The sequence below is a fragment of the Poecilia latipinna genome, unplaced genomic scaffold (assembly GCF_001443285.1).
Source record: "Poecilia latipinna isolate Pla-1442-1.1 unplaced genomic scaffold, P_latipinna-1.0 Scaffold2233, whole genome shotgun sequence".
In the NCBI taxonomy this organism is placed as follows: domain Eukaryota; kingdom Metazoa; phylum Chordata; class Actinopteri; order Cyprinodontiformes; family Poeciliidae; genus Poecilia; species Poecilia latipinna.
Genome location: NW_015114849.1, coordinates 88,213 through 102,718, shown reverse-complemented (window position 1 = coordinate 102,718; position 14,506 = coordinate 88,213). Strand labels below are relative to the sequence as shown.

The 14,506-nt window shown below is 41.2% G+C and overlaps 2 protein-coding genes across 2 annotated transcripts; one reads left to right on the top strand and one right to left on the bottom strand.

The window, feature by feature from the left end:
* Positions 1-42: 42 nt before the first annotated feature.
* Positions 43-6,894, top strand: LOC106936873 (cyclin-dependent kinase 17-like; the record flags this gene model as incomplete). The annotated part of the gene is made up of 8 exons (XM_015018110.1): positions 43-181; positions 367-487; positions 694-791; positions 879-984; positions 1,249-1,291; positions 2,255-2,345; positions 2,818-2,895; positions 3,406-6,894. Coding segments are annotated over 8 exons (717 nt in total), but the record flags the coding sequence as incomplete, so codon positions are not given.
* On the bottom strand, positions 5,120-14,437 carry LOC106936878 (ETS domain-containing protein Elk-3-like). Its single transcript, XM_015018118.1, has 5 exons — positions 14,231-14,437; positions 10,954-11,188; positions 10,159-10,863; positions 9,102-9,224; positions 5,120-8,366 (listed from the first exon to the last, which is right to left on the bottom strand). Exons 2-5 carry the CDS (start codon positions 11,158-11,160, stop codon positions 8,271-8,273), a joined length of 1,131 nt encoding a protein of 376 aa, XP_014873604.1. The 5' UTR covers positions 11,161-11,188; positions 14,231-14,437; the 3' UTR covers positions 5,120-8,270.
* Positions 14,438-14,506: the final 69 nt, after the last annotated feature.

The following is a 14,506-nucleotide window of genomic DNA, read 5'->3' as shown; positions in this document are numbered from 1 at the left end:
CTAAATGTTTGCTCAGATGACAGTAAATTCATTAGATCCTGAAATGTGCGTTTTCAGATCTTCCTGTTCCAGATTTTACGAGGGCTGTCTTACTGTCACAAGAGGAAAGTTCTCCACAGGGACCTGAAGCCACAGAACCTCCTAATCAATGAAAGAGGGGAACTGAAGTTGGCTGATTTTGGTAAGAGGAACCTCAACAGCTCCTGTTCAGTCTGTGTGAAAGAGAGAGAGCTGATAACAGGAAGGCAAAAAAGTTTTTAGCATAAATTGGCTGAAAAATCAGCTCCAAAACTGCTAAATGCAGAAGGCCGTTTCCGATGGAAACGCTCCGGTTCCAGGCTGCTGATGTTTGCCGACGCTCTGCAGGTCTGGCGAGGGCGAAGTCCGTCCCCACCAAGACGTACTCCAACGAGGTGGTGACTCTCTGGTACCGGCCTCCCGATGTCCTCCTGGGATCCTCGGAGTACTCCACACAGATCGACATGTGGTAAATCTCCCATCATGCCCCTCTTCATCAGTTTCCCCCATGGTAACAGTGAAGCAGACGGAGTCAGATATATATCTAAACCCAGAGAAACATCCGACCACGCAGTGCTTTTTCCTTGCTCCTCTTCCTCCTCTCACCATGTTGCCTTGGTGACATTTCTCCAGCCCGCTGTTATTCTGCCAGCTGATTGGCTGTTTGCTCTGCAGGGGGGTGGGCTGTATATTCTACGAGATGGCTGCAGGTCGGCCTCTGTTCCCCGGCTCCACCGTGGAGGATGAGCTCCATCTCATTTTCAGGCTGCTGGGTGAGGATCCCATCCTGAACGCGATTGTCATGGTAACGCTAGCTATTAGCCATCTGACTGTGTCTGATTGGACTGTTACTACTTCAGGCACGCCCACAGAGGAGAACTGGCCAGGAATCTCTACCATTGAAGAGTTTAAATCCTACAACTTCCCCAAATACAAACCACAGCCGTTGATCAATCACGCACCCAGGTACACGCTGCTTCTTCTTCTTCTTCTTCTCCTTCTTCTTCTTCTTGTTTTGTGCTCGTTTATTTCTCGTTATGCACCCCCTGGCTGGTTTGAATGTGTCCAGTGATGTTGTGCATTTCTGAGTGTGTTTGGCCATTTCAGGCAGGAAATCCTGCCGAACATTAGAGCCGGCTATGCGCTTCCTTCCTCCCATGAGTCCTCCACATTCCCATCAGCCCTTTCTGCTGGTAGATACTGAGCTCTTGCTCTTCTCTTCTCCTTCAGGCTGGACAGCGACGGTATTGAGCTGCTGCTGGCGTTCCTCAGAGTAAGTGTCAACCAACGCACAGCACACACGTCTGGGACTAGGATTCATTTAGTAGAAGGTTGTCACGGCTTAGTCTGAAAAGTATTTGAATACAAGTAGGAGTGCATCATTAATCCGACTAGCCAATAAATTTTCCCAAATTTCTTTTAACAATATTCACCCCACTATTGCCATCTTAGCAACTTTGTCAATATATTTATCAATTTTAAGATAAAAACAAAATCTGTGCCGGCTCAAATTGGAACCAGCAGGTCAATCTTTTTAAAGATCAGTGATCGGCCAGAAAACTGAACATATTTATTGGCGCCCCTTTATGTGTAGAAATCTTTCTATAAATTCTTCTTTTATTGTAATAGAGTCTTCTTAGCATTTCTACGTCCATCATGTGGTTACTTCCTGGTCAAATTGCAGGAATTGGAAGGGTTAATAATGAAAATTGAACGTTAGTCAGTAGAGATGTAACAAAATATCTGGTGGCTCAGTTATCTTCTGCTAATAAGATAGCATGTTATTTTATTTCAAGGAATTATTCATGCCATTTTCTCTAAAAAGTTAAAATGCACCAATATAAAATCTGGAACGTGAAAGAATAAAGAATAAATTATAAGTTTGGTTTTTCTGAAATGTTTGGTTCAAATTTCTAAAGAAATAAAAGATGCATTTACTTGAAGTCATTCTATATATCTCTGCTAAAGGTGCTAATTAGTGTTGAGGGTGCCATAGTTGATTCCCCACCAGATCCCAGTTCCCTGTTGTCACATCAGTTATCTAGATTTAATCATGTTGGATCTGAATTCAGTCAGTACCACATGCAGACAGCAGGGGGTGCAGTTATTCACCCTTAGGAATCCACATGTGCTTACTCTGCTATATTTCACCACTTTGACTCATAATGTGAGTGAATGTGAATCATTCACATTTCTCTAGTGGGTGATGAATCATAGGACTTTTGTGTCTCTGCAGTACGAGTCCAAGGCGAGGATTTCAGCTGATGAGGCGATGAAACATTCCTACTTCAGGCAGCTTGGGATGAGAGTCCACACACTGCCTGAAAGTGAGCACACACACATATATACACACACATGCCCTGTGCAATCCCAGCTGCTGTCTGCTCTCCTCAAGCCTTCCTGCATTACTTGTTCTTTGATTTCCTGTCCCATGTTGTGTTAAGTTAGCTGACTCCTGTGTTTTAGCTACCTAGATGTGTTGCATTGAGCTAGCTGTTTCTTGTGTCTCAGCTAGCTAAATCTGTTGCATTAAGCTAGATGTCTCTTTTGTTTCAGTTTGTTAAGATGGCTATCTCCTGTGTTTCAGTTAGTGCAACATGTTGCGTTAAGCTAGTTCATTCTCTGTCTCTCTAGCTAAATGTGTTGCTAGGTGTCGATCGTGTTCCAGCTAGCTAACATGTTTCTTTAAGCTTGCTGTCGCCTGTTTCAGCTAGCTAAAGATTTTTTGTTAGGCTAGCTGTGTTCCAGCTAAAGTTATCAAATTAAGCTAGCTGAGTTTCTGTCTCTTCCGTGTTTCAGGCGTGTCGATGTTCACGTTAAAAGAGCTGCAGCTTCAGAGGGACCCCGGCTACAGGAACTCCTCCTACCCCGAGTCAGGTGGGCCATGAATCTCATTTCATTTCCCATAATTCAAATGGAATCAAGTATCAATTGAAACTCTTCCTGTATCTGAGATTTTCCGACTTTTAGCAACACCACCTCCAGTTTTCAACTCTCTAACATTTTAGTTTTCAAGCCAAATCACAGATGTCTGACATCATCAGTAACTATCTTTGGAGTTTCTTGCAGTTCTGATTATGATGGCCTACAGATAATGAAAACCCTAAATTCATTCTCTCAAAAAAGTTTTATTATTATAAAAAAGTTAAATATTAGAAACTTATGGTGTCACTTTAATCAACTGATTTCCTCAAAAAGATTGAGTTTAAATTATCTTTAAGCCCTAATCATCAAAAATACAAGAAATATTAGCTGAAAGTACTTTACTATATATAACAGGTTGAAATTTCTGAAATGAGACCAAAAAAACCACAATGTTCACTTTTTTCGATGTGCTTGTATTTTGGTGTAATGAGGCCCATGGCATCATGGGTATTGTTGTTCCAGGTAACGGCAACATCAACAGAAGGCAGAGCATGCTTTTCTAATGTTTCCTGAAGAGGATGGCCAGCCGGCCAGCTTCATCTGCACCTCCCAGCAACTCCTCGCATGAGCCCACCTCCCTGTGGAGCGTCTCTCCTCACTCCCTCGCCTGGACTCACTCACACGCGTACACACACACACACACACATACACAATGCTGAATGAGTGACTTTGAGTCAAAACGCTTGGAGACTGTTTATTTATTGGAGTGTGAGGTTAACTTATTTTGCTGCTAAACTACTACTGTCTACTATATAACATGTCTGTGTGTGTGTGTGTACACGTGTGTGTTCGTGCACATGATGTGAACTGAAGACGCCATGCACAGTTAAGTGGTCTGTTTAGGTTACTGTTATTTCTCCTGACTATAATTCTTTGGTATCTTTAGTTTGAAAGTCAACGGATGTTGATGTCGACGCTGTGATGAAGTTGTTTCATTGTTGTGCTTACAGAGCAACGGCTGCAGTTTCTTCAAAATTTTTATGCATTCTGTATATCTATACATATATATTTATGTGTATATATGTACATGTATATTTGGAGATTGTTTTTTTTTTTTTGTTGTTGTTTTGTTTTGTTCTCTTTCCTTCGAGCTTCCGTGACTGATCTATACAAGGTTTCTACATTTCAAAAAGCTGCAGCACACGACAGTGTTGACTTTGAGGGGAACGAGAAAGACTGGTGATGATGGTGATGATGATGATGATGATGGATTTCCCATCTTAGATATTTTTTTTTTCCCCCCCAATGTGTTTCACCCCAATGTGTTTCAGAAGAACTGTGTTTCTCTGAGGGCCCGATGGCCTTTGGGGGGTTCCACTGAAAGTCTGAGCATAGCGCCTGGCAGCTGAGGGCTGAGCGAAGCTAACAGTTTTAGCCGCTGGGTTTCTGCTCACTCTGGTAAATCTACAGGACCAAATCTGACGGAGACAAAAAATGGAAATAGGCATGGGCTGGTGTGAGATTCTCTATAATAACCATGATTAAAAAACTAAACGGTATCCTTGTGTGTTAGGAAAATTTTCTAACATAATCTTTCATTTACTTGGAACAGCAGAAACTATTACTTCATATGCTACAGTTATGTTACTTTAACATATTTTTATTTTCATACAAATATGGAATAAATTGTCATTAAATTTAATATTAAACACACTCTGCTCTTTGCAGAGAAACAGAAATCTAATTACCTGGTTAATCTGTTCCGGTAGCCTGCAGCCTGCTGCTTTACAGACCTGCCAACTGTAAATTTAATACAGAAATGTTTGGTTTCCACACCATGCTTGTCTGAAAAATAGCTCCAGTCGAGAAAATCACAAACATCCGGATTCGTTTAATTGAGTTAAACGACGCAGCGCTGCATTACTCTGTCCATCATACACAGGAGAAAACTCTGGTTGGCCTGGCTCCTTAATCTGGGTTTTCATTTTTCATGGGCACAAAAATTAGCAGTTTTTGAAACCGTAGCTGTTTGAAACGTTGGTGCAGCAACACACCAGAGACCAGCCCATGCCTTGTTGGGGAGACAACCGGACAGCATTGTTGAGTAATGAGAAAAACCAGAACCCGAGATAAAAGCTTGGACAAGTCTGCAAACCCTCCGAATGTCGAGAGCCTCGATGCAACTGTACATTCAGAAATTTTACCCTGCACTCCAAGCGTTTGCATTTTTTCTTTTTTTTTTTTGTTTTTGTTTTGTTTTCATCAGGGACATGGGCCTCAACACGGCTGAGTTTACCCAACAGTATTAAGATGTGTTCTGTGACTTCTCCTCGGGAAAACAGCACCAATGTGGATGCTCTAAAAGCAACAATTTCCCACTTCATGTCGAGCCACAGCATTTTTACAACACAGAGATTAAAACTCAAGACTTTACTGCTGATGTGTTGTTAGCAACTGACAGTGATGCTAAAGATGATTAAACCTGTTTGCGAGTCTCTCTTTTAAATAAGTTTACTGTAGCAATAAGAAAATGTCCCTGAATGTTTCTTACATGACAACTGATGTTCATTGCATTCCTGGGGTCAGATTTTTCCTGTGTTGACCATCATTAAATATCAACCGCGGTCGTTTTGCTAAGTTTAGAAAGTACAGTTTGCAGGAGCTAATGTAATGCTATCGCTTCTCTGCCTATAAAACTAAACCCTGTTTTGACATCTACTTTGTGAAAATTTATCAGGCAGCATTAGATGTGTAGTGAACATTATTTCCCTGCTAGGTTAACTTCAGCAGATTTCTCTTTTTATGCTAACTTTAGGTGCGCAAGCTAGCTGTGCGCTGAAGCTAAACATACATGATGAGGTATGCATTCAAACAAATTTAGGTCAATAAACAGTGTTTGTTTAAATGTTACAATCTCTGGTATAAAGAAGAATATATACTTTTTGACTTAAGAGGTACATCATTAGTGTGAATAACTATGCAGTTGAAGCTATAGGTTAGCTTAGCCAGTTAGCTTTAAATATAACTAAGAGTTTTGTTGAACGCTTGGCAAAAATGTAACCGTAGGGTTTTTTGTTTGTTTGTTTTTTAAATGCATAACCAGGAAACATTTAACGTTAACAGCTTCACAAGGTGAACTGCTAATAAATCAGAAAATATTAAAAGCTTATTAAAAATAAAAGACTGGGAGTGCATTAAACATCCAGATAAAACTGAAAGTTGTCAGGGGATCAGAGGGAAGTTTTCTTTTTGCTCTTTTGTTCGGCGGCCGACTGAAAACTGTATTTTGTGACAGGAAAAAGATTTGTTTAAGCGACACTAGTGTTCTTTGTTTCAGATTAGGTAGCACATGCTAGAAGAGTGCTGGAAGCACTGGAAAAGCTTGATAAACTTATATCTGAAATCATTAATGTAATAATATTAACATCAAACACAGATTGCAGGTAATGGTGCAATGATCCAGTAAACAATACAAATCTTATTAATCTAAATGGTTTGAACATGCACTCCTAATTTGAGATATTAAATTGTGATTACACAATAAAGTACATGCATGACATACTGTAAACAGGAAGTCATTATATTAATGGTATATTTCCTGTATTACTGTAATTTTTAAGTTGGAAATTAGAACCATGTACATCTAATTTTTCCATATTTTTTTTGTTTATATTCCACTTTATCTAAATTAAGGATCGTTCCCCTGTGAACTGCAAACTGTGTTTCTGCTAATATTACTTTTTTTGTACATGAACAGCAGTAACATGCACGAAAGGAGATTTCTAAAACGGCTTAATATTTATCATTGTAAAACTGTACTTTTTTTCAGATGAATGGGTGATTTAATGTGTTTTATGTCCGAGTGTGTGTGGAAATGTGTGTGCCTGATGCATGGAAGGCCTGCTGTGTTGTCAACTCAAACTCTCTGAAACACTGAGCTGCCGGTGAACAGTTGATGTGTGACTCTTTTTACTGGAACTATTTATTTCTCATAACCATCAGAAGTAAAAATTTAAAAATTTGTTTCATAAAATGCTTGTGTAACAGTCATTTTCTGAATAACGACAGAAAAGGTCTTCAAGGTAAACGCATTGGAAACCAAAAACCCCTTTCTTTTTTTTTTTTTTTTGAAAAAGAAAGTAATTTATTTTAAAACACAAAATAAGAAACTAATTAACATGGATAATTTGCTGTCATATTTCCTAAAAAATAAAACAAACAAAAAGAAACAGGAGCAATTTCACAGCTACAAAAAAAAGCTATTTGTGCAGTTTTGGCCAAGATATAAAGCTTTTGACACATTTACAGAAATCTTTCATCATAAAAGCTACAGCAAAGATTGCTTAAAAGTACAGTACAGTGCAAAAATAATAAAAAGTATAGAAAATTGTGCATCAATTTTACGCTGCAGTTTTACTCTGGCTAGCAGATGCTTTGCTAGGAGTCGCTTATGGTCCCATCTCATGTAGCCCAGTTTTATGTTTTCCAGCGTTTGATAAAATTTTATCCTGAGCCTTTCCATATCCAGGAAAGAGAAACTGGTCATTAAAAAACTGTTGGCAGTTAGGTGTGACAGAAAAAGATGCCAGATCTGTTCAAAAGTGACAGAAAACGTCATGATGATGTTAGATTCTAATTTCCTAATTATTTTTTGTATTATAAACTTGTTATATATATATAACCTTTTTTTGGGCAAAAAAACTTATTTCTGAATGTAAGGTACAAGAAAGTAATTAGCTTAGCTTTAAGATAACAAAAAGGTGGGAAAACACCTATTGTTCCCGTTAGTGAGTATAAAGTTTTAAGCTATCAAACACATTTTGATAACTTACTTGATCATTTAAAACTTTTTGAATACACAAAAAAGCAAAAGCCTTAATGTGCTGTCTAGACATGGGAACTCGGGTTGCATTTAGTCTCCGAAGGCTGAGAGAAGTTTTCACAGTTCTACTTCTCAACTGTAATGCTTTCTCTTTTACTTCACACATGTTCAAGAATTGCTTCGCATCCAAGGCAAAGAAATTCATGGAGTTACTCACGACGGCTACAGAAGATGGCAAAAGAAAAGATGTGTTCTGTTGAGGTTTTACTACATTTGGGCAGAGACTGGCAATCAAACGAGATGAGAGACACGGAACACTGACGCCATGTCAGATGTTTTACCACAAGTATGATGGGGACCCTGAAGTAAACATACAAACCAAACTATGCTCTTCTTAGAGAGCAAATCCTCAGAGTGGAGCTCCAGTTTCTTCTGGAATGAAGGTAGAAGTCTCAGCTGTAAGTATACTCAGTCAGGTTGAATTTCATCCAAGCTTTAGGATGGTCTCCTTGATGATGATGATCTGACCATCCTCAGCCCCTCTGGAACCAACTTCCTGCTGGCATCAGGACTTGTGGGAGCTGGACGTGAGCAGTAGAGGAGAGGGCGTGTCCACGTTGGAAGGAGGAATGGGAATGGCTCCATTCATCAGTGTGGGGAACTAGTAAAGTGCACAATAGAAAACATTAAAGACTGTTTTAGCAATTTATGAAGTTTTTCTAGCGAGACCTGTTTTGGCCAGAAGTGAGTCGCGCTCTACCATCGACCAGTTCACGCTTGTGATTACAAATTAAGTCGGAGTGTGTGGGGATTAAAGTTTCTGCCTTTTTTGAGAGGTCTTTGAAAGAAATTCATGTACTTGGCAATATCCTCTAGACTTGATTTGCTGGCAGAATCCCTTTATGGTGTGTTTGGTTTATTTGAAGTCCACTTCAGCCTCAGCTACAGTTCAAAGGGTACCTACTCATAAACAAGTATGCTTAGACTATTATTAGTGCTGGAATAGCTTTTAGGGTTAACCAACTTCCCATCAATATGCATGGCGTCATCTCTGAAGGTCAAGCACTGTTAGCTTTATGATTTCGGCTTTGGTTGAATACCCACAAACTTTGGGTCTCGGGTAAAGATAGTGTAGATGTATTTGGGCCTCATAAATGTTTGGGTTTTATGACAGCAGACGAACGAACAACATTTTGACAACAAGGAGGAATTTGGGTTATCTTGGTTCGACATAAATTACAAGTTTTAAAATACAGTTGAATAGCTACCTGTATATGAGCTGAAGGGGTTGAGTCAGATGATGTGGGTATTTCTGATTAAGCTGAACCCAGGGGTGTTTAGGAAAACCAGACATCCGTTGAAGGATATCGCCTCAAACACAAGAAAGGAAGATTACCTGGAAGAGTTGGGCGTGGCTCTGCAGTTGGGCTGGGCTCAGAGGTCCCACCGGACTCAGACCGGACCAGAAATGGATGTTGGACAGCAGAGGACTGGGAGTTAGCAACAGGCCAGATGGAGTCTGGAAGGTCAGGGAAATACAGAAAAAAAAAATCAAAGTAAAATAATCCACATAGAGTATGGAGAAGATGGTTAATTCTGGCAATGATGACCAACTTATAGCTTCTTCAATCAAAAAAAGTTGCAAAAACAGCTTTTCATCTGAAACTTTGCTCAAATGAAGGAACTAATTCTTTCTCAGGCTAATTTCATACCTAGATTTCCTAGCATGCCTTAAATGCCACAAAGTTCCTCCTCACTTGTCCTGTAAATAGTTATGAAGCTCCTTGTCAGTTATTAGTCATTCATCAGTCAGACCATTTCTTGTAATGTCATTAGGTAATTCTGTTCATTTTCTTTCAGCTATTTTTAACATTTCATTTTAGGTGGTTTGATGGTCTTATTTGTTTATCTGAGTTGGTTTCCATGTCACTACAAGGATCTTTATTTTGGATTTGGTTTTAAAGCAAATGGGGACAAATTTCAAAGAAAGTATCAAATCTCTGTAAACGTACTTCCTGTTGGTTTGCTAGGGAAGGGGTTCTAGTTACCAAAAGGAGTAGGTGTTACCATTGACATATTGAGTAATGAGTTCAGCCTCCACTTCCTTTGGTTTCTGTCAGTGATTTACACACAGCAGTATATGATTACTCAGTCTGGATAAGAATGTCAGTTGAGGGCCTGAATGTAGTCAGTCTGTCCTGTTTTGGTCAGCGAGCTGCTGCCAGTGAATCAGGAGCGTCAAGAACATATGGGTTCACTTAGAAACCTCCTCAGTCCTCCCTCCCCTCCTCCTTTTCTTTCCGCTCACCTCTCTCCGTCCCCTCCCTGTCTGACTTTCCGCATCAGAAATGTCTCCTTCCTCTCCTCTGCCTGTTACCTATTACAGACTGTGCTTCCAGGGGAAGTTTGGGGAGGTTCGGTGGTGTTATTGGCTGTATAATGTTGATTCATACCTGTGTGGTCAGAAAGGCGGGGGTAAGAGACCCAGAGGGCAGTGCCGGGCTGTTGAGGGCAATGGAGACGAGGTCACTTCCTGTCAGGAGAAGAGGAGAGGCAGAGATTTCCAAGCCTTTGGGTTTTCTGCCTTTTAAAGGGTTACTGTTGGCCAACCCCCTCCTCTCTGGTGTTCGTGTGCACCGTAGCTTCTCTCTTTCCCTCTGACCAGATGACAAGTTTAAAGGTTGAGCACTGCATTCGACATCTTCAGTATCTGCGCTAAGGCTCTGCCCCCTTGCCCGTATGTGGGCGGGGCTTTGGGATGGGGACAAAGAGCTGGCCAACCGAGGAGACAGCACGGAGGAATTTGGGCTGTCTGTCGTGGATGGAGGTGGTGTTGGAGGAAGGGACGAGTGGCCGCCGTTGGTTACGAACCGGATGACGGAGGAGCTTTCCTCGCATCTGGGCTCCTTTTTGATTGGCCGCTGCTGTTCTAAAGCGTGCTGCAGGGAGCTGATGGTGAAAGAGGAGTATAAGTTGGAGTGGCGATACTGGTTTCTGTCAGTCCGATCCTCCTCTTCAGCTTCAGGTTCTGACGTCGTCCCCCCAACCTCCTCGCTACTGTGACCCGACTCCACAACTGCAGGGTCCATCTTCAGAATCTCAGGGAACGAGACAAACTTGTAGACAAACTTTTGACCAATCACCTTCTTGATGATGTTCTGCAAATAGGGAAGAAAAAAAACAGACGTGTCAACTTAAACCTCCATTTTGCATCAGTTTTGTATGTGTTGTAGTTCACATGCGCATACTTTGTCGTAGTAGTAGCGCAGCGCCCTGCTCAGCTTGTCGTAGTTCATGTTGGTCTTGTTCTTTCGCAGCCCCCACAGTTTGGCCACCTCCTCAGACTTGAGCAATTTGAACTCTCCATCATTAGACGTCCAGCAGATGAGATGTTTGTGGCTCTGGTCAAGCAGCAGCTGGAGCAGGAACTGCCAGAGGGTGATGGAGCTCTCCATGACGACACAGGCACCGGGGGTTCTGCAACTGGGAATTAGACAAGCACCGAGTTAGGATCCAAGGACTCTAGGATTCTTTTTATTGTCATACCAGCTTTGGTTGTTTGTGGTATGAAATTTGGACTATTATTGTTATTATTATTATTATTATTATTATTATTATTATTATTAGCTAGCTTAATCTAAGTAGCTAACTTACTTTAGCCATCTACCTTCATGTACCGAGTTTAATTTAACTAAGCTATCTACCTTAACTTAGATAGCTTAATATGCTAAATTAAGCTAACTTAATAAACTAAATTTAGCTGATTAGGCTGTACTTAGCTAGCTAGCTTAATTTAGCTACCTTACCTGACTTAATTTTGGTAATTAAGCTAGCTACTTTAATTTCACTAGCTAGCTAAATTTAGCTGGTTAGCTTAATTAAGCTGGTTAAGCTAAGAGCTAAACTCGTTCAAGCATTTAGACAGAGGGGTTGGATGCACAGTTTAGGAAGGATTTTCCTGTTTTTAAAAATGTCTATATCTACACAAGCTTTGGGAATTGAATTTAAAAAGGTGGAGGTTTTTTAAACCACTGGGGTTGCAGGTGGAGTAGATGGTGACAACAACATTAGCGCCATCAGAATTTAAAAGAAAGAGATCCTGAGTAGGTCTAAAGAAGTTACAGAGGTTAAAGAGTCTCAAAAATAATTGTAACTCATGGATTGTTTGGAATTCTTTGTTGAAAAATTGCTTTTGGCATCAAAATTAATGGCAAAAATGTTATCTTTTAAGACACATTTGCGTGGAGATCACCACAAATAACCATGTGAAAGCTAAAGCGTGCTAAAATTAGCAGTGCTCTTCAAGTTGGCAGCTCTAGAGAAATTAAAGTAAGCATAAGAGCAAAAATGTTAGTGCATGTCCTCTGGGTTCTGGTACCGAAGGGCTTATGTTTGCCACATGTCACTACACGCAGACATGGTGGCATGCGGTTTTGCTACTTCCTTCCACAGGTTATAAACAGCTGGTATGACCATTTTCTACTAATTGACCCCTGTTGGATTGTAACTACAGATACCGTGCCTTGTAAACGTAATTCTTACTCCCCTAAACTTTTTTACATTTTTTATTACAACCACAGATTTGATTTTATTGGGGGGAGGGTTTTCCCCTCATGTTCTCATCCATCTCTGATCAACTTCCATAGATAAATTGAGCAGTCCCACAGCATGATGCTGCCACCACCATAGGGGACGAGGAGGAGGTGTGCCCCATTTTCAATATTACAATACAAAAATCAACTAAAATACATCAAAGGTTGTTATTGAAAAATGTGAGAGTCTAAAATATTAACATTTTGCACGGCACTGAGTGGAACAAATTGTAATAATTGTTGCTCACAGTGGCTGGCAAGCTTTTCCTCCTTCAGTATAGTTTCATATTGACTGAGAGTCAGTGAGAAAGGTCCATACGTCACATGGCTTTCAGATGTTTCCATGGTGATAAAACAGGATGTGGTTAGTGACCCTTCTGCCAAGACAAGCGTGGCCCTAACCGACGTGTTTACCTGGAAACCGCTGACTGCCTGTGTGTGTGTGTGTCTGTTCCTGTGTGCGCTCTGAGAACTGTAGCTCTGCCTGCCTTCATAAGAACAACATATTGTGCAGCAGCGGTGGAAATATGAGAAATGACTGTTTGTGAATCTGTTTGTCTTTGTGAAAGGAAACCAAGCAGCAGGACAAAAACGAGGGGAAAGTACAAAACAATGACCCACCAGCCTCGCAAGCACACAACTGACCGAGTTCTCGCTTCCTATTTCCTGTATGAATGTGTGCTGCTGTGTGTTGGCGCGTGTGCGTGCATGCGCGTGTGAGTGAGGTGACGGAGGAACCGCGGTGATGTCTAACTGTCTACAGGAGGACTTCCTGTCATTCAGCTTCAGGGGCGTCATTCCCGGTGAGAGGCTGTCCAGGACTTCCTGTCGGTGGGAAGCACCGGGAACAAGCGCACACATTCGCTGTTTGTTTTTAGAGCTCAGTTCTTACAACACCCAGCAGATGTAGAAGGTTTTTTTTAAGAACACACACACATGCACACCTAACCGACATGGGTGTCCTTGTACACATTTTGGGAAAACTTTCAGAACTGGAATGTTACCAGTTGAACTGTTCCAAGTCTTCCAAGAACCACACTGTATTTAGCATCAGCTGAAAAAATAATAAAGCATCCTGACAGCATGATACTGCCACCACCGTACTCCATGATGATGAATTATTCTCATTGTTTCTATGTCGCCCAAAAATGTAACCATCTGACCAAAACACCTTCTTTTTCATCTTTTCAATCACACTGATCATACTTCTGCTAAAATAACCACTGGAATCGAACATTGGTGTCCTGATATTAGCAAATTATGTTATCTGTTAAAGCAAATGTTTTAAGATTTGATTTCAAAATAAAAGCCCACTGTTTGAGCCCGTTTCCTCTCTGTTTCTGTTCAGGTCAGCAGGAAGAACCCAAACCATGACTCTCCTTCCATTTTCTCCGCTCTGATTAAAAAAAAAAAAAGTCTGAGTGAGGAGGGAGTAAAGGGGGTTCTGCTGGAACTCAAACGTCTCTTTGTTTTGCGGCAGTCTGTGACTCATTTTCAAGATGTTGTCTGCTGCCAGCTTCTATCCGGAAGCGCATGGCAATTAGTCTGCGAGGTCCAGACAAACCAGAAAGTCTACTAGCAGGTTTTAAAGGAGCCACGGCTCATTTTTACTTCCCTTCCCTCACCAATTGTCACACCGACCTCATTCTAGATTCCCCCTTTAAATCTGTGATAGTGTCACGCATAAGAACGCTGTTTGGTTGGGGAAACCTTTTACACATTTTTACGCACGGCTTTAACACTTTACGCACGTCTTCTCTTTTTTTGCGCTTTTCAAGTTGGCGGTGTGGATTTGCGCTTTCTGTGCTCAGAAATGATTTTTGAACGGATCACAAGTTTTTTTTTTAGTTTTTTTTTTTTTTTTTAGTTCACTTCGATGCTGCCTTTAGGTAACTTTGAGAAAGTTGGAGACGGAAGGAAAGTTGGCACCTACCCAGCTGTGAACGGCCGCGGCTCCTCTCTCTCTGTGCGTCTGTCCGCGCGTGTCGTGGGAGTTTGGCTCTTAAAGCAGAGCGTGTGTGTTGTGTCGGGGCTCCATGCTGCTGTTGCTGCCGTTGCTGCTGCCCCGCTGTCTGAAAGCGGATCCGCAGCTTTTCTCTCTCCTGCCTCAGAGCAGGAAGTCGGGACGCGCAGACGGAGAACGAGCGCACTTCCTCTGGAGCAGTATTCCCGTCTGTGTAAACACACACACACACACACACACACACAC

Coding starts and splice junctions, on each gene's coding strand:
- LOC106936878 (XM_015018118.1), bottom strand. CDS start 11,160: ATGGAGAGCTCCATCACCCTCTGGCAGTTCCTGCTCCAGCTGCTGCTT. Junction 9,225..10,158: donor CCGCCTTTCTGACCACACAG/GTATGAATCAAC, acceptor CTGACCTTCCAG/ACTCCATCTGGCCTGTTGCT. Junction 8,367..9,101: donor GCCACGCCCAACTCTTCCAG/GTAATCTTCCTT, acceptor GCACTTTACTAG/TTCCCCACACTGATGAATGG.